Source organism: Diaphorina citri, unplaced genomic scaffold, assembly GCF_000475195.1.
Source record: "Diaphorina citri unplaced genomic scaffold, Diaci psyllid genome assembly version 1.1 scaffold946, whole genome shotgun sequence".
Lineage (NCBI taxonomy): Eukaryota > Metazoa > Arthropoda > Insecta > Hemiptera > Psyllidae > Diaphorina > Diaphorina citri.
The window spans coordinates 91389-118542 of NW_007378377.1; the positions used below are offsets into that span (position 1 = coordinate 91389).

Sequence of the window (27154 nt, forward strand, 5' to 3'; positions counted from 1 at the left end):
GTGTAGAGATTAGTGAAGATCTACGAACATCTCTATGCGCGCCCCCTACCTTCCCCTAATAACTAAAATCAACAAATTTTTTTTTTTTTTTTTTTTTTTTTTTTGAAAAATACCTATACCTACTTAGGAAGTTTGGAATATGAACTATGTACCTACAATGTGATGTAGGAGTTGTGTATATTATGTTTGGAGTCCAAATTGTATCTACACACGAAAACCTAACATTTCTTATTTCTACCTAATAGGTTAGCAAGTACTTCCGCCATTAGCCGGGCAGCTTCTATAAATTTTGACATAACTTGGCCCGAGTCGAGTTTCCATCATAAAAGCGAATGTCCTTCATTTCTGGAGTTAGAATCACATGTGATACGTCACACTATGTCAGTTAAAATATCAGATAGGCTTGGTATCTCCGCTATACAACAATCAGTTTATTCAGTTTCATTAATGAATCAATGGAAGGTCCATTCATTCATAAATATGCATGCCTGTATCGTACCAGAGTATCTACAACTTAACAAACCGAATATACATAGGTACATTATACATCCTATAAACTTCCGAAAGATCAGGCATTCAGGCCTAAATTTCTGGGTCGCGGATTCGATTCCCGTCCGGGCAGATTTTATCTTCTAGGAACTCTAAAGAGACCTAGTGTTAGATACAAGCTAATTATTCGAATAATGTATGTACATATATGTAGGTATAAGTCGAATGTTATCAAGTGTTATTATTATTATTTTGAAGAGGTTTGATAGAGGGAACTGTAACTGCTAAGGTCTTATCGTCCCGAAATCGAAGAGAGAAGGAAGACATTTTGTAGCTTAGTCCGGGTCTGGGTACTTAGTACTTACACTTCAGACACAAATAACAGGTGTTGTTGTTGTTGTTGTAGCGGCTTTAGCTTTCGACGAATGGTGTTGGTAGAGTAAAGAAAATATATCTTTTTGTATCTGCCATACACCGGGGTGATGGTCTCTAGCCATGTTTAATTGGCTCGTCCTGAACCGCAGTCAACCATCGTGAGGACTTGTGTTTATCCCTTAAAGGAGGGAGAACCCTTTGAAACAACCAGCTAGCTAGGCTGGTTAGGGTTAGCTGTTCTCCTCCCTGTTTAAAGTCCCACAGCCAGACGCCAGTCTCTCTGTTTAACGTCCCCTAGCCAGACGTACAGTAATAACTAATAACTATCTGTGCGTACTCACTGTTAAATATCTGCGTCTTCAGATCAGCATGCATGACATCATACGAAGTATTTACAGTGGTGCTTTCGTTCATCCTAAATAGATATGATTTGTTGATTCCGTTCTCGGAACAGCTGGCTATCTCTTATCCTGTTCCCTTTGTCTCTTTGACTTCGGAACGATAATCCCCCCTCAGTTCCCTCCATCAAACCTCTTTTATATCAATGCCTATATTTCCCTCTCCGGGAGCGCAAAAGTTTTTTTGGTTAGAAAATTTCCGCTCCGTCCGGGATTCAAACCCAGCACCGCCGAGTTGAGAGTATAGTCAGAAAACAGTGAACTTCAAAAAGGTAGGTAGGTATACTAGGTATGTATCAAAAAGGTTCTTTTTGTGTGGTGTAGTAGACAGACCTGCCTCGGTGGTGTAGTGGTCAAGACGCTCGCCTGGTAAACAGGAGGGCGTGGGTTCAATCCCAGCCGAGGTATGGAATACCTACCTCGGTGGTGTAGTGGTCAAGGCGCTCGCCTGGTAAACAGGAGGGCGTGGGTTCAATCCCAGCCGAGGTATGGAATACCTACCTCGGTGGTGTAGTGGTCAAGGCGCTACCTACCTCGGTGGTGTAGTGGTCAAGGCGCTACCTACCTCGGTGGTGTAGTGGTCAAGGCGCTACCTACCTCGGTGGTGTAGTGGTCAAGGCGCTACCTACCTCGGTGGTGTAGTGGTCAAGGCGCTACCTACCTCGGTGGTGTAGTGGTCAAGGCGCTACCTACCTCGGTGGTGTAGTGGTCAAGGCGCTACCTACCTCGGTGGTGTAGTGGTCAAGGCGCTACCTACCTCGGTGGTGTAGTGGTCAAGGCGCTACCTACCTCGGTGGTGTAGTGGTCAAGGCGCTACCTACCTCGGTGGTGTAGTGGTCAAGGCGCTCGCCTGGTAAACAGGAGGGCGTGGGTTCAATCCCAGCCGAGGTATGGAATACCTACCTCGGTGGTGTAGTGGTCAAGGCGCTACCTACCTCGGTGGTGTAGTGGTCAAGGCGCTACCTACCTCGGTGGTGTAGTGGTCAAGGCGCTACCTACCTCGGTGGTGTAGTGGTCAAGGCGCTACCTACCTCGGTGGTGTAGTGGTCAAGGCGCTACCTACCTCGGTGGTGTAGTGGTCAAGGCGCTACCTACCTCGGTGGTGTAGTGGTCAAGGCGCTACCTACCTCGGTGGTGTAGTGGTCAAGGCGCTACCTACCTCGGTGGTGTAGTGGTCAAGGCGCTACCTACCTCGGTGGTGTAGTGGTCAAGGCGCTACCTACCTCGGTGGTGTAGTGGTCAAGGCGCTCGCCTGGTAAACAGGAGGGCGTGGGTTCAGGTGAACGTAAGCAGTATTTTTGCCAGCTTGGATTTTGACACGACTGACTCGACGTTGTCAAAACTGATATGTCATGCTTTTCATGACATGTGGCATGTTTGTGTCCAACCCAGAATTTTGAATTTGAGCGTGAAAAACGCGTTTCCACGTTTGAAAAAAGAAAGAAAATCGACTCTGTAATACGAGTAGTGAAGGTCAGTAGTCAGTACATACATTCCTACAGTCACGAGTCACGTATCTACAAAATGCTCTACTTTAGACAGTTTTTGCCCCGCCCTGCCTAAATGTATTTTGACACCTCTAAATTTTTCATGCTGTCGAAAATTTTCATCTTGACAGCTGAAGGAGAGGAGGGGGAGGTTCGCGAAAGTATACTTTATTCTGCAGTTACAATATGGTACATTTAGACATTAATATCTAGGTACCTATAACAAATAACATATATATCCAGACATTACTATATCTATAAAGTTATACCCTAGGTATGTAGACATTAATATCTATAGGTATAACATAGACATCTAGACATTAATATAAAAGTATATGTATAACCTAGGTATCTAGACATTAATATCCAGGAGCACGTGATGTTTTGAATAATGAACCGTAATTATGTACTTGTTATGGACGTACGACGTACGTAAGTACGTTCATATGTACGAGAGACATAAAACGTACATAAGTAGGTACATAGGTTCGTACGTATGTAGGTACAATGGTCATCTTGGCGAGGAGGTAAATAGGACTGTTGCATTTGGTAAAAAAAAAAAAAAAAAAAAAAAAAAAAAAAAAAAAAAAAAAAAAAAAAAAAAAAATATGAATAAAAGGTGAATTTTTAGTTCCTACATAAAGAGTTGTAAAAAATGAACCTAACATGTATAGGTAGATAGGTACCTACCTACCTAGTAATATCTGTAGTGCAAATTAAATCAAGCGTACGAAAACATCTCAAAATGTATGAGTACATTGAGTAGAGTAGACACTGGGCAGACTGCCTAAAACAAATACAGCCTTGTCTTGTACTTATAATTATAATTATGTGTTGGCATGGAAATTTTACTTATTTTCCGGATGATGTACCTACCTACATGTTAGATTAATTATAGGATACCTAGCTTACTTACGAATAACGTTATTTTTTCCACAAATATTGGCTTAGCCAGCCTACAGTCCTACCTTGTAAGCGCTAGGTCGCGGGTTCGATTCCCGCCCGAGTTGGACTTTATCCTAAACAGATAAGGTTCTTTCTCGGAAGGGCTGGCGTTCTTCTATCCTGTCCTTCTCTCTCTCTCTCTCTCCCCATTCGGGACGATAAGACCTCAACAGTTCCAGTTCCCTCTATCAGAGCTACCGTAACTTGAGGTATCATTGTTCCTTAAGGATAACATTGTCTATTATTTCTCAACTTACCAACATGCGAATATTTTCCCTGATGGAATCCATGACGTCACACGAACTCCTTTAAGCTCAGGTTAACAACCTTATTAATTTGTCACTCTCATTCACATTTTTATTAGGTACACCTTCAAGAGGTGATTACTATCGATAGGGTCCATCATGTTAATTAATCAATTTCTGTTGAACTTTCTATCCAATATGATTGTTTTATACTACCTAGTTATAGTAGTTTTTCGGAGCAACCTTCTTGTCCGAGTGGGTATCATACTAGGCCTGCACGCCAGGGGTCCCGGGTTCACAATTAGCTATCTACCGACTCGACTTTTGTTTATGGTAGCTACCTATGTACCTACAGATGTAAGCTATTATCTATTTAGCTACCGACCTATGAATTAATAATAACGTGTAATTAATCCTATATGATACGTTAGGCCGGTATTAGATAATCCGAGAACGAATCTCATCTGTTTTGCATAAAGAGTTCGCCCCGTGCATAAAGAACAAACATTGTCTGTTCAGGATAAAATCCGCCCCGGGCGGGAACCGAACCCGTGACCTAGCGCTCATAAGGCAGACGCGCTACCAACCAAGGTAACTAGGCTAGTCAAGTGTTATCTGATAAGAGTGATGAGATAGACGTGAGTGACGCTGTACAGTACAGTATTGTCCGTGTTTTAATTGTTTGACTCATTTTCCTTCATCATTTGCACTCTGCCTCTGTTGCAAATAACAAAAGACAAACTATCCACACTTCTAAACACTAGAGCAGTGGTTCCCAACCTTTTTTCGCCCGCGTACCCCTTAGGTACCCGAATTTAATCTCACGTACCCCCGCCACCATCATAATGAGTACCGCGTTCCCATACCTAGGTTGATGTGTATCATTACCACTGAGTTCTAATCATACTCAATATACCTTTTGAAAAAATTCAGTACCTTGAAGTCAAAATTGAGTACTTTTCTGGACTGCTTTTGTTCGCCATTACACAATTGTTTCTCGCGTCCCCCCGGAGGGGCTCTCACGTACCCCCGCGGCCCCGGTTGAAAATTGCTGCACTAGAGAATAATGAGATAGTAATTAGGTAGTTACCGGTAGGTGTGGACTGCAAGGACATGAGGTATTAGGTATGTTTAATAGACTGCAGTGTCTGCAGTTAGTATCAACAGACTGGAGTTAATACTTCGTTCATTAGAAAAATAAAGGGAATTTAGCTATAAAGAAGAAGGAAAAGAAAAAAAAAGTGAAGGAGAAGAACAAGAAGAAAAAACCATAAAACAAAACAAAAAGGAATTAACGAAGAATAAGGGCTGACGTGGATTTCGGTTAGTAAAATAAAAATAGGTACTTTAGGTAAGTAAAAAATGTTGATGTTGCTTTAGTTCGATACAAAATTTATACAATACTCTACATACCTAGCCAGCCTAGTTATAGTTAACTTGGTTTTTAATGCGTCTCTCTTGAAAGCGCTAGGCCGCGGGTTCGATTCCCGCCCGGGGCGGATTTTATCCTGAACGGATAATGATTGTTCTCGGAACGGCTGTCTTATGATGTTATAAGGTACCTTAGGTACCATAAGGTATCTAATGTATTCATATAAATTACAAAGGATTTAATATCTCACTTTTCTAGTTTCAATTACTGAATTAAGATTAGTTCGTTTTGGTTAAGCTTGTTCCAGTGCGGTTTACGAAACATTAAATGACCCACCCGCATTGTAACCACAATTTTCACATAAGTAGATAGAGATAGGTAGGTCCTATACTGAGATGGATTCGTATAGTTTTCACATTACGGAGGTGTCACCTTGGAAAATAGGAATGGATACCTAAGTACAATGATATGTAGATCTATATATCTAACGTAGGTATCCAGTCTCTATACATTATGTACCAATATCCATCCCGTATAAATACGTACGATATGGATATGGGCAGGTGGGCTTACTTCAAACCAGATTAGCAGCGGTAATAGCACGTTGAATGCGTCATTCGAAGGATTACCGAAGTTAAGTCAGCTCCCATGGCGTAGTGGCCTAGATGTGAGCATGTTTTTGCATGTTTTTGCATATTTTGGCACTTTTCGGGCATGTTTTTGGATATTAGGGCCATTTTTGTGTGCATATTGCCATACATATTTGGGCCATTTTTTCGTGCATATAATCCGCTCCCTACTCATAATCAACTGGTCAACAACAAAGGTTATTCACTTTACCTGCTATACTCCAGCCGCCAACCTCATCCAGAAGTTTGAGCAAGGGTTTGGCTCCCAACTCTTCTATCGTCTCATTTCCATCCATACAAGACATGTAGTAAGTCTTGGCTTTCTGTTCTGCTTTGCTTTTCATCGAGGACAGTGGCTGCTCTGCAAAGTAAAAGCAAGGGCCACATTGAAGCTGATAAATTTAAATCTGTAGCCTGTTCCTGAAAACAATACTTCACAATGATTTGACATCCACCGCGACTATTATCCAAAGGTTTCCTGTGATTGGACAGGATTTATAAGGATTTCATAACAAAGTTAAATACAGTCTGATTTTTCGGATTTTCATATCCAACGTTTTATTTCTGTTCTTACCCCCAAGAATAGTAGCGTAGTGTCATTTAAGTGTAACTTTGAGCAATTTTTTTCTGAGAGCGATCTCAGATTTCTCATAAATCTCTGGTCCTTGACAAGATTGGCTCTCAAATCGACCTTACCCCCATTCCTAACACTCCTTTCTATTCTATTCTATTCTATTCCTACCACTCACCTAGTGCGTTCTTGACGATAAAGTTGTTCTTGAGGTCCAAAATGTTGAACATACTCCACCTACCACTCACCTAGTGCGTTCTTGACGATAAAGTTGTTCTTGAGGTCCAAAATGTTGAACATACTCCACGAAGCCTTGCCGTCCGGTATAGGGTTACTTTTGATCCACGAGCCGCATGCATACTGATAGAAATCATCACACGGGTCTACGCTAGGGTCTAGAGATGATAGTATTGTGGCCGCTGTCTGCACACACTTCGGATCCAAACATAGGGAGGGATGCGGGCCTAGATCTGCCGGGGGAAAAGAGTGAGTCAGAACTTGCTTTAGCCCGGGTACCTTTTCACGTAAATTTTGATGGGATCTCAACCATCGCATCGGCTAGGTCCTCTGGAATGCCCTCCCGGGTCTGTTCAGTTTACTTACTTGGTTTTGTTAACAGGTTGGTCCAGTTTCCTGAGGAGGTTCTTGAGACTGTGCATGCCAGCGCGGATGTTGTTCCGAAAGTATTCGTCTTCCTTCACCTCCAGTTCAGCGTATTTCTCATCCAGTTTGTCTGCGTCCATTATGTAGTTGGGAAACCCTGGAAATTCACCTCCAGTTCAGCGTATTTCTCATCCAGTTTGTCTGCGTCCATTATGTAGTTGGGAAACCCTGGAAAAATCATGACACGAAATTAATGATTTTGTAATCTTGTTATTGAGACTTTGTACTGTAATCCTTTTATCGAAATCATCATTTTTGCAGAAAATCTACCCTTGTTTTTGTGGAGGAATAATTTTATTTAGATCGTCGCGTCATCGGATCGTCAGGGAGAAAATCAAAAACTTGATAGCTCGATATTTTATTTTGTGTTAACAATAGGTCGGACGGCGCGGTGGGCGCTCTGAACTCTTGACTTAGCATGCCTCTTGGCGCGCTTGATTTTTTTTCTTCAATACAAACTAGAAGTTCTATTTTCGTTTTTAGAAGGGAAGACGTAATTACCTAGCCCAGGTCAATCTTCCGTCAATCAACTTACCGATCATGTCAGTAATGGCATCCGCTTTGTTCTCAGCCAATTGGAAAGTTTCCTTGTCCATCCATTTCAGGGATAACAAATTCTTCTTGATGGAATTAATGATTTTGTAATCTTTTTATTGAGACTTTGTACTGTAATCTTTTTATCGAAATCATAATTTTTGCAGAAAATCTACCCTTGTTTTTGTGGAGGAATAATTTTATTTAGATCGTCGCGTCATCGGATCGTCAGGGAGAAAATCAAAAGCTTGATAGCTCGATATTTTATTTTGTGTTAACTATAGGCCGGACGGCGCGGTGGGCGCTCCGAACTCTTCACTTAGCATGCCTCTTGGCGCGCTTGATTTTTTCTTCAATACAAACTAGAAGTTCTATTTTCGTTTTTAGAGGGGAAGACGTAATAGTAATAAGCCCAGGTCAATCTTCCGTCAGTCAACTTACCTATCATGTCAGTAATGGCATCCGCTTTGTTCTCAGCCAATTGGAAAGTTTCCTTGTCCATCCATTTCAGGGATAACAAATTCTTCTTGAACGCTTGTCGGATGTTGTTGATCATATCTTCTGCCTAAAATGCAGATCAGATGGCAGGAATGTATTGAAATATTAAAGACTATTATGGTTTTCTGATTAGACAAAAATATCAATTCATATACGTATTGTGACGAAAACCCCGGGGTAGGTTATAAAACAGAGTGAAACAAAAATGGGAGTGTGTTTTCGAGCTGGCAGATCAAGTGTTCGGGAACACTACTAATTTAACTCACGCTTTCCCCAATATAAAAGCTTAGTGTGTGAATTGTAGAAAAAGTATGTCTGATTTGATTGTATACATGAATTTAAAAAATAATATATAAAATAGAATGGCAAAGATTTTTGAACTGTGAGGTGCAAGTGCATGGTAGAATAGGGTAGATATTCGGAAGGAGTGGTCAAATAACAAATTTAATGGAAGAAATGAAAGGATGTGAGTTCATCAACGGGCATATAGGGCAGTTGGGACAAAATGAAATGTTTGGTTGTAGTGTAGTTGGCAAAATTGGAGATGAGGGAATGGTATTGACTTCTGAATTGAAGGACTCAAGCGTTCGTAGCGAATCGCGACTTTACGATCCTAATAGTGATAGCTTTTGTTAGTAAACTTTAGATTAGGTGCGATTCAAACAGTGAAGGAATAAAGTATAGATACCTGCAGATAGTAGTGTTTTGTTGAGATAACTAGTACGGACGGATGATTGTTGATCATATCTTCTGCCTAAAATACAGATCACATGGTAGGAATGTATTGAAATATTAAAGACTATTATGGTTTTCTGATTACACAAAAATATCAATTCATTTACGTATTGTGACGAAAACCCCGGGGTAAGTTATAAAACAGAGTGAAACAAAAATGGGAGTGTGTTTTCGAGCTGGCAGATTAAGTGTTCGGGACACTACTAATTAGACTCACGCTTTCCCCAATATAAAAGCTTAGTGTGTGAACTGTAGAAAAAGTATGTCTTGCATATAAATAAATTTAAAAAATAATATTTAAAATAGAATGTCAAAGATTTTTGAACTGTGAGGTGCAAGTGCATGTTAGAATAGGGTAGATATTCGGAAGGAGTGGTCAAATAACAAATTCAATGGAAGAAATGAAAGGATGTGAGTTCATCAACGGACATATAGGGCAGTTGGGACAAAATGAAATGTTTGGTTGTAGTGTAGTTGTCAAACTTGGAGATGAGGGAATGGTATTGACTTCTGAATTGAAGGACTCAAGCGTTCGTAGCGAATCACGACTTTAAAATTACGATCCTAATAGTGATAGCTTTTGTTAGTAAACTTAGGATTAGGTGCGATTCAAACAGTGAAGGAATAAAGTATAGATACCTGCAGATAGTAGTGTTTTGTTGAGATAACTAGTACGGACGGATGCTGATGATGAATAATGGAACAGAAAAGACGAAAATAGAGAATGGTCAGGAAATGGGTTCAATAGGTACGTAGCATCTTTAAAAAGGCAAAGGAAGACTCTTTCGAAGACTCTTTCGCCCTAGGAAAATTAAAATAAGGGACTCATCTCCAACGTGTCAGTCTGTACAAAAGTAACAAACAATTACCATAGATGTTTTCATAACTTTTATTAATTTTTTTATTGGACTCCTATCTAAAATGTCGGTACCCATTTACAAATGAAAGTATATCCATTTACCATGGGTTTCGAGTTTCCATTGAACACTTCGCGGACATACATGGCGCCTAGGGCAAATCCCAACACCGAGTTGGTATCCGATACGCAGAATTTCCACGGCTCCTCACCACCTTCTGATCCGAACAGGGCCTTGCGCAGACCCTTGTACGCATCCCGGAATGCCTTGGACAAATAGCCAGTGAGCGCTTTAACCGTCTGCCAGACGAGGTAGTTGTTGAGAACTCTGCGGAAAAGAGGAAAACAAGTCGTTTGAAGTCAATGAATTCCAAAGACTATGCAAAAAACGATTTCACAGTTGATTTTGTCACAAGCCTTTTTGTAATCTTGAAGTAGGTATGTAGGTACACATTTCAAGATTCGAACATAGTTTCATTGTTAATTTACTAATCCATAGAAAGAGGAAAACAAGTCGCTTGAAGTCAATGAATTCCAAAGACTATGCAAAAAACGATTTCACAGTTGATTTTGCCACAAGCCTTTTTGTAATCTTGAAGTAGGTATGTAGGTACACATTTCAAGATTCGAACATAGTTTCATTGTTAATTTACTAATCCATATTCAGTTCTCCCTACCGATTACACGTTTTTCAACGAGGAAGGTACAATATTGCCTCCAACGTTATTCTTTTGAGGATCCTCAGTCAAGGACCTTTTGGATATTCGACTCACATTTTTCCATCAGTGGTAGAGTTGTACTCCTTGACCAGTCGGGTTAGCTGTTGCAGATATTTCGGTGCATACACAGGGTGCAGTTGAGAACGATGAGGCATTTCTCCAGCAGAGTGCGCAGCTTCCAGAAACTGGTGCTCTGAAAAAAAAAAGTTAATGTGATATAATAGATCAGTTGCGCTTGCTTGGGTGTTGTTTCAAAGTCATAGAGCAGGAAAAATGAGGACCAACGGAATTTTCCTTTTTCTCCTACGACTTCTAGATCCCGAGATAAAACGATTTAAAAAATACCGGTAAATCGTGAACTTTGACGTCACAGCATACGCTCCCGTAGGCGATGACGTCACATCAAATGTCCCGAGCAGATTCAAACCCAGCACCTCCGAGTTGAGAGTATAGTCAGAAAACAGTGAACTTCAAAAAGGTAGGTAGGTATGTATCAAAAATGTTCTTTTACACAAAACTAGGTCTATGTCTGTGATGGAGATAGGAACCCAGTATAAACCGCGAATCGTTAGGGTCCACTCATTTTGATCAATCAGACAAAATGTGTAGAGATTAGTGAAGATCTACTAAACATCTCTATTCCGCGTCCTCTGACCTTCACCTAATACGTAAGATCAACTAATGTTTTTTTTTTTTTTTTTTTTTGAAAAATCAGTGGTGCTGATCTTCTCGGTGCTGCCTAGAAGACATCCGAATAGAACCACCAGAGAGAGGAGGGTGCAGTTGAGAACGATGAGGCATTTCTCCAGCAGAGTGCGCAGCTTCCAGAAACTGGTGCTCTGAAAAAAAAAAAAAAGTTAATGTGATATAATAGATCAGTTGCGCTTGCTTGGGTGTTGTTTCAAAGTCATAGAGTAGGAAAAATGAGGACCAACGGAATTATTCTTTTTCTCCTACGACTTCTAGATCCCGAGATAAAACGATTTAAAAAATAGCGGTAAATCGTGAACTTTGACGTCACAGCATACGCTCCCGTAGGCGATGACGTCACATCAAATGTCCCGAGCAAATCACTTACCGGATAGTAGTGGATATGAGTGGCACTCGTTGAGATGCCCTCGGTAATATGGGCAGATCCCATACTAGTGGTATCCTCGTCCAACTCTGCATGTTTGTATTTGGACTTGGTCATCTGAAACATGAAATCAGAATACAGGACCACATTTTAGTCATCTACAAACAACCTCTACGGTGGACTTCGTATCTGAAGTACCTTCCTACCTACCTAGATAACATACATTGTACCTACCCTGAGCACCTGACTATACAAATTATGCATACAATCTCCCGAGAAAATTACCGAAATAGCCAAGTTTAGCGCTGAACTCTATACACAAAAAGCCCACTCTGAGGTTCAGGTCTAGAGGCAAACAGCCCCAAATGATGGGTTAAGCTTATACGAATCTACAAAGGGAATTTCGTCTCGCAAGTACCTTCCTACCTACCTAGATAACATACCTTGTACCCTGAGCACCTGACTATACATAGTATGCATACAATCTCCCGAGAAAATTACCGAAATAGCCAAGTTTAGCGCTGAACTCTATACAAGCCCACTCTGAGGTTCAGGTCTAGAGGCAAACAGCCCCAAAAGATGGGTTAAGCTTATACGAATCTACAAAGGGAATTTCGTCTCGAAGCACGTGCAAACAGAAAATAACAACTAAAAAATACATGAAATTCAGCATTGTGGTCAAATTCATTGCGGCGTCAGAAAAGACCGAACAAATTGTTTTATGTCAAACAAACTCAAAAGAAACGTTGTTTACTTTTGCCAGCCGCTTAGTCAATGTCATGGGGTTTCTACTCGTAGTTCCACTGTCATTTACATACTTGTGTGTTTAGGGCTGAGGCTTAGGTAGGTAATAATGATAAGCTCGGATTATTGTTATCAGCGAAATTGTGAAAAGTGTGATAATGGACGTATCTACTTTTCAGTCATTTTCGCATGAACACGAAGAAAATGAAATGAAATGCGGGAAAATGGGAATAATTAGATAATTACAAGCCGGTCGTAATTGAATATATCAGTATCATTAATTGTAAAATTATCTAACTGTAACTGATCAATCATTTGTTTTCATAATGCATAATTCGATAATCACAATAAAGTAAATGTCCGCTGTAAAAAAAAAGTATAATCCTACAGTCCTGAACCTTTTCTTTTAGTTCGAAAAAAAAACATAAAGAATTAGAGTGCTCGCCTTAAATTCAAAGTTCACTTAATACATAACTAGTAGGTACCTGGTTAGTACATAACTAGTAGGTACCTAGTTGGTAAAACCTCTCCAAACTTGTTTAAAAAATAAAACTAAAAAATACTTGTACTATTGGTTTGTTAACATAAAAGTGATTGAAAAAGAGGGGAGAAAAAAAAAAAAAAGAATCTATCGAATACGAAAACCTGCCGTTTGACCTCCAGAGTCTAGAATCTAGATCAAGTCAGTATCTATGTACCAGAGGAATGGGAACTTGACATCTCCACTAAACTTTTCTTGCACATTGCATACTTAAATAAATAACACGGCATTCATAACAAGCTGGGCCCGTCCCTCCGGGAATTATTTAGCCCGTAGTTTATTCGATCAGTACCTATGTACCTACCTAATTTGTTTAATATTCAGATTATTATTATTCTTGATTTGATTTTTCGATTTTACTTTCATGTAATGATTTAAAATCAAGACTAGAGACCGTTCTCCCTTTATTCCCAATATCAGGTTTAAGTCACCCATCCATTTATTGGCCTTGCTCGGCGTAGCTTAACATAGGTAACGCTAACACGTTGTTTACTTTTCCCAGCCGCTCAATCCATGTCATGGGGTTTCTAATCGTAGCTACTCTGTCATTTACATACTTGTGTGTTTAGGGCTGAGGCTTATTAGGTAGGTAATAATGATAAGCTCGGATTATTGTTATCAGCGAAATTGTGAAAAGTGTGATAATGGACGTATCTACTTTTCAGTCATTGTGAACGACGCAAGCAGTATTTTTGCCAGCTTGGATTTTGACACGACTGACGCGACGTTGTCAAAACTGATATGTCATGCTTTTCGTGACATGTGGCATGTTTGTGTCCAACCCAGAATTTTGAATTTGAGCGTGAAAAACGCGTTTCCACGTTTAAAAAAAGAAAGAAAATCGACTCTGTAATACGAGTAGTGAAGGTCAGTACATACATTCCTACAGTACGTATCTACAAAATGCTCTACTTTAGACAGTTTTTGCCCCGCCCTGCCTAAATGTATTTTGACACCTCTATATTTTTCATGCTGTCGAAAATTTTCATCTTGACAGCTAAAGGAGAGGAGGGGGAGGTTCGCGAAAGTATACTTTATTCTGCAGTTACATTATGGTACATTTAGACATTAATATCTAGCTATAACAAATAACATACATATCTAGACATTACTACCTATAAAGTTATACCCTAAGTATGTGGACATTAATATCTAGGTATAACAAATAACATATATTTCTAGACATTACTACCTGTAAGTTATACCCTAGGTATGTAGACATTAATATCTAGGTATAACATAGACATCTAAACATTAATATAAAAGTATATAACCTAGGTATCTAGACATTAATATCCAGGAGCACGTGACACGTGATGTTTTGAATAATGAACCGTAATTATGTACGATTATGTACTTGTTATGGACGTACGTAAGTACGTTCATATGTACGAGAGACATAAAACGTACATAAGTAGGTACATAGGTTCGTACGTATGTAGGTAGGTAGGTACAATGGTCATCTTGGCGAGGAGGTAAATAGAGGACTGTTGCATTAATTTGGGTAAAAAAAAAAAAAAAAAAAAAAAAAAAAAAAAAAAAAAAACAAAAAAAAAAAAAAAAAAAAAAAAATATGAATAAAAGGTGAATTTTTAGTTCCTACATAAAGAGTTGTAAAAAATGAACCTAACATGTATAGGTAGATAGGTACCTACCTACCTAGTAATATCTGTAGTGCAAATTAAATCAAGCGTACGAAAACATCTCAAAATGTATGAGTACATTGAGTAGAGTAGACACTGGGCAGACTGCCTAAAACAAATACAGCCTTGTCTTGTACTTATAATTATAATTATGTGTTGGCATGGAAATTTTACTTATTTTCCGGATGATGTACCTACCTACATGTTAGATTAATTATAGGATACCTAGCTTACTTACGAATAACGTTATTTTTTCCACAAATATTGGCTTAGCCAGCCTACAGTCCTACCTTGTAAGCGCTAGGTCGCGGGTTCGATTCCCGCCCGAGTTGGACTTTATCCTAAACAGATAAGGTTCTTTCTCGGAAGGGCTGGCGTTCTTCTATCCTGTCCTTCTCTCTCTCTCTCTCTCCCCATTCGGGACGATAAGACCTCAACAGTTCCAGTTCCCTCTATCAGAGCTACCGTAACTTGAGGTATCATTGTTCCTTAAGGATAACATTGTCTATTATTTCTCAACTTACCAACATGCGAATATTTTCCCTGATGGAATCCATGACGTCACACGAACTCCTTTAAGCTCAGGTTAACAACCTTATTAATTTGTCACTCTCATTCACATTTTTATTAGGTACACCTTCAAGAGGTGATTACTATCGATAGGGTCCATCATGTTAATTAATCAATTTCTGTTGAACTTTCTATCCAATATGATTGTTTTATACTACCTAGTTATAGTAGTTTTTCGGAGCAACCTTCTTGTCCGAGTGGGTATCATACTAGGCCTGCACGCCAGGGGTCCCGGGTTCACAATTAGCTATCTACCGACTCGACTTTTGTTTATGGTAGCTACCTATGTACCTACAGATGTAAGCTATTATCTATTTAGCTACCGACCTATGAATTAATAATAACGTGTAATTAATCCTATATGATACGTTAGGCCGGTATTAGATAAACTAACTCTCATAATATTGGGCGGTACTTGTGGATTTTCTATGGGTAATGTCATTAATTAATTTCAATTGCACTCCCACAGTAATTAATTATAATTAAAATATGTAATTGTTAATCCTCTTATTATCGTATTAGTGAGGAAAAATTTGGATTTGTTCTTTTTACATATTTCCTACACACCTAGTTAGGTACTTACCCTATTCAAGTTACGCGCGTGGCTAGTTTAATCAATGGAGCTATAAAAATACGAGGTAGGTAGGTAGGTAGGTAGAAGTAGGTAATAAAAAAATGCCTACCTACATAAAATTAACAAAAATAACATTAAATTTAAATGAGATTCCTCAGGGGTCTAATACCTATTTGCTTTAGTACCGAAATTTCAAAATTGGGTCAAAGTTGTTAACCCCCCCGGATTAAAATTAATAATGTAGATACTCCAAAAACGCCAAATTAATACTTATAAATATTCATTTGGGAAACGGAGTTATTTTCATGACTCAATATTTCACAGTTAAAACCATTATTTTACCCCAAAGATTACCTATGTTAAAATGCTAAAATATTCATTTTGTTTAAACCCTTTCATATTGTTGAATTAAATTTAGTGTCAAAGGTAGATAGGTCCTATACTGAGATGGATTCGTATAGTTTTCACATTACGGAGGTGTCACCTTGGAAAATAGGAATGGATACCTAACTACAATGATATGTAGGTATATCTAACGTAGGTATCCAGTCTCTATACATTATGTATCAATATCCATCCCGTATAAAATCGTACGATATGGATATGGGCAGGTGGCGACGAAGTGAATCTATGTGGTCAAGGCAGTGTGGACGGTTCAGTGTACATCGATCGACGGCCGGTCGACTATGTGTGGACACACCTTTAGACTGAAAGGTTTTAGATCATATGCAAAATATGCTGATTCAAAATATATGGTGATTTGGAAGAACTCAAAATTGGGGGGAAAATATTCAAAATCCCGGAAACCGTTTTCCACATTCCAAAAACTTGCATAGATGCTGAGTTTGGTTCTTTAAATCCATAACTTTTTGGAATCTTAAAAATATTCTTAAACGTAATGAAGGTAATATGCACATACCTATATGTCAAACGTTTGCTTGACAGTTTCATGTCTTTGTCCAAATGGATAGTGACAAAGATCATTTATCGCTACACCTGCCAAGTAATAAATAAGTATCAAATACCTATGTAGTGAGTCGCATTACAATTATCTCATTACACATGCTTTGAAGTCTTTGGACATGACAGTCGACAGTAGGTGTCGTATCTCCGGTAGAGTTACCTGATGACTTACTATCTTGTTTAATTCCAGTATCTGTATCAATTTAGACTCTTTGTAGCTTAGTCCGGGTCTGGGTACTTACACTTCAGACACAAATAACAGGTGTTGTTGTTGTTGTAGCGGCTTTAGCTTTCGACGAATGGTGTTGGCAGAGTAAAGAAAATATATCTTTTTGTATCTGCCATACATCGGGGTGATGGTCTCTAGCCATGTTTAATTGGCTCGTCCTGAACCGCAGTCAACCATCGTGAGGCCTTGTGTTTATCCTTCAAAGGAGGGAGAACCCTTTGAAACAGCCAGCTAGCTAGGCTGGTTAGGGTTAGCTGTTCTCCTCCCCGTTTATAGTCCCACAGCCAGACGCTAGTCTACTCTCTGTTTAACGTCCCCTAGCCAGACGTACAGTAATAACTATCTGTGCGTACTCACTGTTAAATATCTGCGTCTTCAGATCAGCATGCATGACATCATACGAAGTATTTACAGTGGTGCTTAGTGTCAAATATAAGCCCATGTCATTATATCATTTTCCAAGTTTAATTTAACGTAAATTTCTGGCATGAACGGGATTTGAAGAAGTATGTAGGTAGGTAGCTAGAGCTAGCTTAAATTTGCTCTGTTTGTTGTAGGCTTGTAGGTCGCCCTTTTCGTAAGCCTCTCAATCAGCCCTGGGGTGATTGTTTTAGGATGACATTTGGTTTTTACTCAACCTTTGCTTTTTCTTTAGGAAGTGAATTTCATGCTGGTGTCCTCCCTGTTTTAAGCCCCCAGCCCGACTTTAAGTGTCTATCTGTATTATATCTACCTATTTTATTTGTTTGCTGTACCTTCTCGTGGGTAGGTATAAGGCACCAAATACCTTTGGGTCTGAGTTATTGTGACTCATTTGCCTGTAAATTTAATCTTGTGAGGAACGAAAGTTGAAAAGTCTCATTTCATTTTGTAGGTAAATCCGTAAATGTTGACGTTGGGTTTAGTTAGGTGCAAATCTACTAAAGCTTTTAATGCTTTCATTAGGTATGTTGTATACGTACGTCTTATTATGTTGTAGTGTAGTATTGTACTCTGTACCTAATGTATTCGAATAAAAGATTTAATACACCTCACTTTTCCAGATTTTCACCGAGCTTCATAGAATTCAGACAAAGTATGTTTATAGCGTTAATCACTTTCACAGCTTCCCTTGTTATTATTTATGTTGAAATTTCACCCCGCCGAAAACAAGATTTCTCCATTAATAAATTGAAAAACATGAAACTATACCCAAGCAGGGCCAAGCATTATAAAAAGCATAACAAAAACATAACCCAGTAACCCTCTTATTACATCACGGATGTACGAAATTTCAGAAAACGCACACAACACAACGGGCGGGCAATGGAGGTTTCGACCTAAAATGTGTATTGGAGATTTGGCACACACAAAACAACACATTAATTTGTATTTTACATTCGCGCGCACGAAAATATTCATGAAACTATACCCAAATCAACTGAGATTATTATTATTATTATTATTATTTTTTTTTTTTTACGCGGCTACTATCCTTCTTATCTCCCTTTACTATCCTCTTTTTTTCTATCCTCCTTTCTCCGCCACTTTTTCCATCTCTTTCTCTCTTCTTCTAACCCGAAAATGTTGTTTTCAAATGCTCGGAGTTGACTATTAGGTCACTTTCCCTCATGATGCGTCCCAATGCAAAATTCATTTCCGGAGGTAAAATAGTCGGCCAATCGGATCTCCAGGTGCCGACTGCCTTGGGCACAGAATGCTACCTTACAATACTTCAATGGAATGCTGGAGGATTTACAGCACCAAAAGGGACAGAACTCCAACCCGAAAATAATATAACAATTTGGTAGGTAAACCGTACACTAAGATAGTAACAAAATAGTGCATATTTAAACTTATCGTTCTTGTCAAACAGGACTGAAGAGTCCCTTTACCCCAGCAGTAGGCTACTTTTTTTGTGGTCAAATTCTCAAACGATGTTCAGGATAAAATTCCATATCTTAGCTGGGATTGAACCCACGTCCTACCGTTTAACAGGAGGCTGTCTGAACCACTACACCATCGATAGCAGGATTCTATAGCGGTAAAAAGATGAATTCGACAGTTCGGTCCTTATACGAGACCGATTAAAATGAAGTGAGAAAATTATAGGTTATAGTACAAGAGATGAGAGAGAGTTCAAATGAAAGTTAATAGCATTATTTTTGTTCCATTTTTTATTAAACCGTTACAAAATCCTAAGGCACATCTTTTAAAACATCTCTAAAATATAAATCTCGATTTATCGAACAAAAAAAGTACAGCACAGTTCAAAGTAGTTAAAAGTGCACAAAGACACTTTCAAGTGCATAAATACACAACTTTAAAGTACTCAAAAGTATGTAAACACTTTAAAGTACATAAATACACTTTCGTAAAGAAAATACGGACAATCACGTGCTGCTGACTTTTTGTGTCCTCCACTGAAGGTGGGTGAGATAAATGGGAGGGGAGTAGTTTGTCGCCAAATGGAGTGTAACTTTTACACTGCAAAACCCTCGTCACTAAAAACTTTAGCAAAATAGATCTCAAAGTGACTTTTAAACTTCTACCAAACAAAAAGAACTTCTGCAGATTGTCAATCAAGATAATATTTTTGACCCAGTTTTTCAATGTTTCCAGTTTCCACCAGTTGGGTACCAGTATCCAACTAAGGAAAATTAAGGGCAATGTAATAGGTGCCATCAGTATCGAACTAAATTAAGGACTTAATGTAATTTCATGGGTGAGGTTCCCCCTCGGGAGTTATATCTTATATCATGAAAATGTCATAGCCGCTATAGGTACCTCCCTAATTACAGGTAATTATCTACTGTTAATTAGAACGCCTCTCCAAAGGAAAAAGTCGGTAGAAAACAAGCGGAAGGAGGAGAAGAAGAAGGAGGAGGAGAAGAAGGAGGAGGAGAAGAAAAAGAAGGAGGAGGAGAAGAAAAAGAAGGAGGAGGAGAAGAAAGAGTTATATCATGAAAATGTCATAGCTGCTAGGTATAGGTACCTCCCTAATTACAGGTAATTATCTACTGTTAATTAGAATGCCTCTCCAAAGGAAAAAGTCGGTAGAAAAGAAGCGGAAGGAGGAGGAGAAGGAGAAGAAGGAGGAGAAGGAGGAGGAGAAGAAGAAAAAGAAGGAGGAGGAGAAGAAAAAGAAGGAGGAGGAGAAGAAAAAGAAGGAGGAGGAGAAGAAAAAGAAGAAGGAGGAGAAGAAGAAAAAGAAGGAGGAGGAGAAGAAGGAGAAGAAAAAGAAAGAGGAGGAGAAGAAGGAGGAGGAGGAGAAGAAGGAGGAGGAGGAGAAGAAGAAGAAGGAGAAGGAGGAGGAGAAGAAGAAAAAGGAGAAGGAGGAGAAGAAAAAGAAAGGGGAGGAGGAGAAGAAAAGAAGGAGAATAAGGAGAAATTGGATTAACCCAACTCCGGATTAAGCACAGGGATTCAACCTAATTTTTTCTTGTATAGGTAGGTACCTACCTAGTAATATCTGTAGTGCAAATTAAATCAAGCGTACGAAAACATCTCAAAATGTATGAGTAGAGTAGACACTGGGCAGACTGCCTAAAACGAATACAGCCTTGTCTTGTACATATGTATATGTTGGCATGGAAATTTTACTCATTTTCCGGATGATGTACCTACCTACCTACCTACCTACCTACCTACATGTTAGATTAATCATAGGATACCTAGCTTACTTACGAATAACGTTATTTTGGCCACAAATATTGGCTTAGCCAGCCTACAGTTGTAAGCGCTAGGTCGCGGGTTCGATTCCCGCCCGAGTTGGACTTTATCCTAAACAGATAAGGTTCTTTCTCGAAAGGGCTGGCGTTCTTCTATCCTGTCCTTCTCTCTCTCTCTCTCTCTCTCTCTCTCTCTCTCTCTCTCTCTCTCTATCGGAAGGGCTGGCGTTCTTCTATCCTGTCCTTCTCTCTCTCTCTCTCTCCCCATTCGGGACGATAAGACCTCAATAGTTACAGTTCCCTCTATCAGAGCTACCGTAACTTGAGGTATCATTGTTCCTTAAGGATAACATTTAACATATTGTCTAATATTTCTCAACTTACCAACATGCGAATATTTTCCCTGATGGAATCCATGACGTCACACGAACTCCTTTAAGCTCAGGTCAACAACCTTATTAATTTGTCACTCTCATTCACATTTTTATTACACCTTCAAGAGGTGATTATTATCGATAGGGTCTATCATGTTCATTAATCAATTTCTGTTGAACTTTCTATCCAATATGATTATTTTTTATACTACCTAGTTAGAGTAGTTTTTCGGAGGAACCTTCTTGTCCGCGTGGGTATCATACTAGACCTGCACGCCAGGGGTCCCGGGTTCACAATTCGCTATCTACCGACTCAACTTTTGTTTATGGTAGCTACCTATGTACCTACAGATATAAGCTATTATCTATTTAGCTACCGACCTATGAATTAATAATAACGTGTAATTAATCCTATATGATACGTTAGGCCGGTATTAGATAGACTAACTCTCATAATATTGGGCGGTACTTATGGATTTTCTATGGGTAATGTCATTAATTAATTTCAATTGCACTCCCACAGTAATTAATTATAATTAAAATATGTAATTGTTAATCCTCTTATTATCGTATTAGGTATTAGTGAGGAAAAATTTGGATTTCTTCTTTTTACCTACATATTTCATACACACCTAGTTAGGTACTTACCCTATTCAAATTACGCGCGTGGCTAGTTTAATCAATGGAGCTATAAAAATACGAGGTAGGTAGGTAAGTATTTGAAAAATAATAATATAAGTAGAAGTAGGTAATAAAAAAATACCTACATAAAATTAACAAAAATAACATTAAATTTAAATGAGATTCCTCGGGGGTCTAATACCTATTTGCTTTAGTACCGAAATTTCAACTCCCAAGCATGTACCATGTACCTACTACCTACCTACTGGGTTTGTTGAGATTTTACACAGGGACTGGAAAGACTGGGACTGAATTAAAAGATTCAACTCCCAGGGCGGACTTGATTGTAATGAATTAAATCAACCATGGGACTGGGATTTCGCATCTCTACCTCACTGTGTTATCAAACATCTCAACCTCTGAGTAACTATGACGCAAACACTGGAGAGTAAACAGTCCGAAGTATCGTACCCGACTTGGTCCTGTAGCCTGTACTGAGTTAAGAAAAGAAAAGAGCAGGTTCGATTCCCGCCCGGGGCGATATGGTTCGTTCATCTTAAATAGATATGGTTTGTTGATTCCGTTCTCGGAACAGCTGGCTATATCTTATCCTGTTCCCTTTGTCTCTTCGACTTCGGAACGATAATCCCCCCCGTTGTTACAGTTCCCTCCATCAAACCTCTTTTATATCCATGCCTATATTTGCCTATCTGCCTCGGTGGTGTAGTGGTCAAGACGCTCGCCTGGTAAACAGGAGGGCGTGGGTTCAATCCCAGCCGAGGTATGGAATACCTACCTCGGTGGTGTAGTGGTCAAGGCGCTCGCCTGGTAAACAGGAGGGCGTGGGTTCAATCCCAGCCGAGGTATGGAATACCTACCTCGGTGGTGTAGTGGTCAAGGCGCTACCTACCTCGGTGGTGTAGTGGTCAAGGCGCTACCTACCTCGGTGGTGTAGTGGTCAAGGCGCTACCTACCTCGGTGGTGTAGTGGTCAAGGCGCTACCTACCTCGGTGGTGTAGTGGTCAAGGCGCTACCTACCTCGGTGGTGTAGTGGTCAAGGCGCTACCTACCTCGGTGGTGTAGTGGTCAAGGCGCTACCTACCTCGGTGGTGTAGTGGTCAAGGCGCTACCTACCTCGGTGGTGTAGTGGTCAAGGCGCTACCTACCTCGGTGGTGTAGTGGTCAAGGCGCTACCTACCTCGGTGGTGTAGTGGTCAAGGCGCTCGCCTGGTAAACAGGAGGGCGTGGGTTCAATCCCAGCCGAGGTATGGAATTTTATCCTCAATATAATTTGAGAATTTGACCACAATAATAGTAGTAGCCTACTACTGGAGTTAAGGGACTTTTCAGTCCTATGCGAGCAGTATAAATAAGCACTATTATTATTTATATTATTATTATCCGGGAGCGCAAAAGTTTTTTTGGTTAGAAAATTTCCGCTCCGTCCGGTATTCAAACCAAGCACCTCCGAGTTGAGAGTAGAGTCAGAAAACAGTGAACTTCAAAAAGGTAGGTAGGTATGTATCAAAAAGGTTCTTTTACACAAAACTAGGTCTATGACTGCGATGGAGATAGGCACCCAGTATAAACCGCGAATCGTTAAGGTCCACTCATTTTGATCAATCAGGCAAAATGTGTAGAGATTAGTGGAGATCTATACTAAACATCTCTATTCCGCGTCCTCTGACCTTCACCTAATACGTAAGATCAACTAATGTTTTTTTTTTTTTTTTTTTTTTTTTTGAAAAAAACCTTACCCCTTTTTGGAGTTTGTGAAATTAAATTTTTGCCCTCACATTTTTTTGAAAAATATACCTACTTAGGAAGTTTGGAATATGAACTATCTACCTACAATGTGATGTAGGTATATTACCTATGTTTAGAGTCCAAATTGTATCTACACACGAAAAACTAGCATTTCTTATTTCTACCTAATAGGTTAGCAGGTACTTCCGCCATTAGCAGGGCAGCTTCTATAAATTTTGACATAACTTGGCCCGAGTCGAGTTCCCATCGTAGAAGCGAATGTCCTTCATTTCTGGAGTTAGAATCACATGTGATACGTCAACGTCACACTATGTCAGTTAAAATATCAGATAGGCTTGGTATCTCCGCTATACAACAATCAGTTTATTCAGTTTCATTAATGAATCAATATAGAAGGTCCATTCATTCATAAATATGCCTGTATCGTACCGGAGTATCTACAACTTAACAAACCGAATATAGGGACATTATGCATACTATAAACTTCCGAAAGATCAGGCCTAAATTTCTAGGGTTCGATTCCCGCCCGGGCAGGCTTTATCTTCTAGGAACTCTAAGAGATCTAGTGTTAGATACAAGCTAATTATTCGAATAATGTATGTAGGTACATATAATTATGTAGGTATAACTTGAATGTTATCAAGTGTTATTATTATTATTATTATTTTGAAGAGGTTTGATAGAGGGAACTGTAACTGCTAAGGTCTTATCGTCCCGAAATCGAAGAGAGAAGGAAGACAGGATAGGAGAAAGTCAGTCGTTCCGAGAACGAATCTCACCTGTTTTGCATGAAGAGTTCGCCCCGTGCATAAAGAACAAACACTGTCTGTTCAGGATAAAATCCGCCCCGGGCGGGAATAGAACCCGTGACCTAGCGCTCATAAGACAGACGCGCTACCAACCAAGGTAACTAGGCTAGTCAAGTGTTATCTGATAAGAGTGATGAGATAGACGCGAGTGACGCTGTACAGTACAGTATTGTCCGTGTTTTAATTGTTTGACTCATTTTCCTTCATCATTTGCACTCTGACTCTGTTGCAAATAACAAAAGACAAACTATCCACACTTCTAAACACTAGAGCAGTGGTTCCCAACCTTTTTTCGCCCGCGTACCCCTTAGGTACCCAAATATAATCTCACATACCCCCGCCACCATCATAATGAGTACCGCGTTCCCATACCTAGGTTGATGTGTATCATTAATTACTACTGAATTCTAATCATACTCAATACCTTTTGAAAAAATTCAGTACCTTGAAGTCAAAATTGAGTGCTTTTCTGGACTGCTTCTGTCCGCCATTACACAATTTTTTCTCGCGTGCCCCGCGGAGGGTCTCTCACGTACCCCCGCGGCCCCGGATGAAAATTGCTGCACTAGAGAATAATGAGATAGTAATTAGGTAGTTACCGGTAGGTGTGGACTGCAAGGACATGAGGTATTATGTTTAATAGACTGCAGTGTCTGCAGTTAGTATCAACCTATCAACAGACTGGAGTTAATACTTCGTTCATTAGAAAAATAAAGGGAATTTAGCTAAGAAGAAGAAGAAGAAGGAAAAGAAAAAAAAGTGAAGAAGAAGAACAAGAAAAAAAACAAGCTGGGTCCGTCCCTCCGGGAATTTTTTAGCCCGTAGTTTATTCGATCGTGATTAGAGAAAATCAGTACCTATGTACCTACCTAATTTGTTTAATATTCAGTTTATTATCATTCTTGATTTGATTTTTCGATTTTACTTTCATGTAATGTTTTAAAATCAAGACTAGAGCCTGTTCTCCCTTTATTCCTTTAAGTCTCCCATCCATTTATTGGCCTTGCTTAACATAGGTGACGTTAAAACCGGTTTTAAAATAACGACTCAAGTGTTATCTAAAACTTTCTCGCTTTAAGTTCATAGGTCATCGCGACAAATTTCAAGATCAGAGCTCATTTGTGTGAGAAAATGTGAAAAAAATCCCCCAAAAACCAGTTTTTTTTTTCTTTTTTTTTGTTTTGTTTTGGCTTTTTGGTTCTCTGGACAAAATTTGCACCACCACTTTCGTGTTCCTGGTAAAAAGACCTTTAATTTGATATATAGGTCGACCAGGTTTGGATAAGTCCTTCTATGGGGACAGACAGACAGACAGACCGAGCGAGCGAGCGAGTGACAGACACCGAGGCGAATACAATAGTCCGTCCCTTATACCTTTTTATTACTATTGTAATAGTAAAGGGAGGACGGACTAAAAAGGAACTAACGAAGAATAAGGGCTGACGTGGATTTCGGTTAGTAAAACAAAAATAGGTACTTTAGGTAAGTAAATTTAATGTTGATGTTGATTTAGTTCGATACAAAATAACTGTACCATACTCTACATACCTAGCCAGCCTAGTTATAGTTAACTTGGTTTTTAGAGCGTCTGTCTTGAAAGCGCTAGGCCGCGGGTTCGATTCCCGCCCGGGGCGGATTTTATCCTGAACGGATAATGTTTGTTCTCGGAACGGCTGTCTTATGTTATAAGGTACCTTAGGTACCATACGGTAGGTAGGTATCTAATGTATTCATATAAATTACAAAGGATTTCATATCTCACTTTTCTAGTTTCAATTACTGAATTAAGATTAGTTCGTTTGGGTTAAGCTTGTTCCAGTGCGGTTTACGAAACATTAAATGACCCACCCGCATTATATAACCACAATTTTCACATAGGTAGATAGAGATAGGTAGGTCCTATACAGAGATGGATTCGTATAGTTTTCACATTACGGAGGTGTCACCTTGGAAAATAGGAATGGATACCTAACTACAATGATATGTAGATCTATATATCTAACGTAGGTATCCAGCCTCTATACATTATGTATCAATATCCATCCCGTATAAAATCGTACGATATGGATATGGGCAGGTGGGCTTACTTCAAGCCAGATTAGCAGCGGTAATAGCAACGTTGAATGCGTCATTCGAAGGATTACCGAAGTTAAGTAACGTTGCGCGTGGTTGGTATCCAGATAGGTGATCATCTAGACAATCACGTGCTGCTGACTTTTTGTGTCCTCCACTGAAGGTGGGTGAGATAAATGAGAGGGGAGTAGTTTGTCGCCAAAATGGAGTGTAACTTTTACATTGTAAAACCCTCGTCACTAAAAACTTTAGCAAAATAGATCTCAAAGTGACTTTTAAACTTCCACCAAACAAAAAGAACTGGCAGATTGTCAATCAAGATGATGTTTTTCACCCAGTTTTTCAATGTTTCCAGTTTCCACCAGTTGGGTACCAGTATCCAACTAAGGAAAATTAAGGGCAATGTAATAGGTGCCATCAGTATCGAACTAAATTAAGGACTTAATGTAATTTCATGGGTGAGGTTCCCCCTCGGGAGATATATCGAGAAAATGTTATAGCCGCTATAGGTACCTCCCTAATTACAGGTAATTATCTACTGCTAATTAGAACGCCTCTCCAAAGGAAAAAGTCGGTAGAAAAGAAGCGGAAGGAGGAGAAGAAGAAGGAGGAGGAGGAGAAGAAGAAGAAGAAGGAGAAGAAGAAGGAGGAGAAGAAGAAGGAGAAGGAGGAGGAGGAGAAGAAGAAGAAGGAGGAGAAGAAGAAGGAGGAGGAGAAGAAGAAGGAGGAGGAGAAGAAAAAGAAGGAGGAGAAGAAGGAGAAGAAAAAGAAGGAGGAGAGGAAGAAGAAGGAGGAGGATAAGAAGAAGGAGAAGAAAAAGAAAGAGGAGGAGAAGAAGGAGGAGAAGAAGAAGGAGGAGGAGAAGAAGAAGAAAGAGGAGGAGAAGAAGGAGGAGAAGAAGAAGGAGGAGGAGAAGAAGAAGAAAGAGGAGGAGGAGAAGAAAAGAAGGAGAATAAGGAGAAATTGGATTAACCCAACTCCGGATTAAGCACAGGGATTCAACCT

At 39.5% G+C, this 27154-nt stretch overlaps 1 protein-coding gene and 1 long non-coding RNA gene across 2 annotated transcripts in view; both read right to left on the bottom strand.

The window, feature by feature from the left end:
* The window catches only part of LOC113465301 (endothelin-converting enzyme homolog), a 27525-nt gene extending 12172 nt beyond the window's left edge, over positions 1-15353 (bottom strand). Inside the window, exons 1-11 of the mRNA XM_026826510.1 lie at positions 15044-15353; positions 11595-11708; positions 11196-11355; positions 10571-10709; positions 9903-10125; positions 8895-8960; positions 8150-8273; positions 7710-7820; positions 7271-7342; positions 6760-6981; positions 6152-6301 (exon numbers count right to left, since the gene is read on the bottom strand). Coding sequence (XP_026682311.1) covers positions 6152-6301; positions 6760-6981; positions 7271-7342; positions 7710-7820; positions 8150-8273; positions 8895-8960; positions 9903-10125; positions 10571-10709; positions 11196-11355; positions 11595-11708; positions 15044-15076 — 1414 coding nt within the window. The 5' untranslated portion in view covers positions 15077-15353. The remainder of the gene's footprint in view (positions 1-6151; positions 6302-6759; positions 6982-7270; positions 7343-7709; positions 7821-8149; positions 8274-8894; positions 8961-9902; positions 10126-10570; positions 10710-11195; positions 11356-11594; positions 11709-15043) is intronic.
* Positions 7283-7806, bottom strand: LOC103513262. Its single transcript, XR_003392616.1, has 2 exons — positions 7710-7806; positions 7283-7342 (listed from the first exon to the last, which is right to left on the bottom strand). It is a non-coding gene; the product is annotated as an uncharacterized LOC103513262 (long non-coding RNA).
* Positions 15354-27154: the final 11801 nt, after the last annotated feature.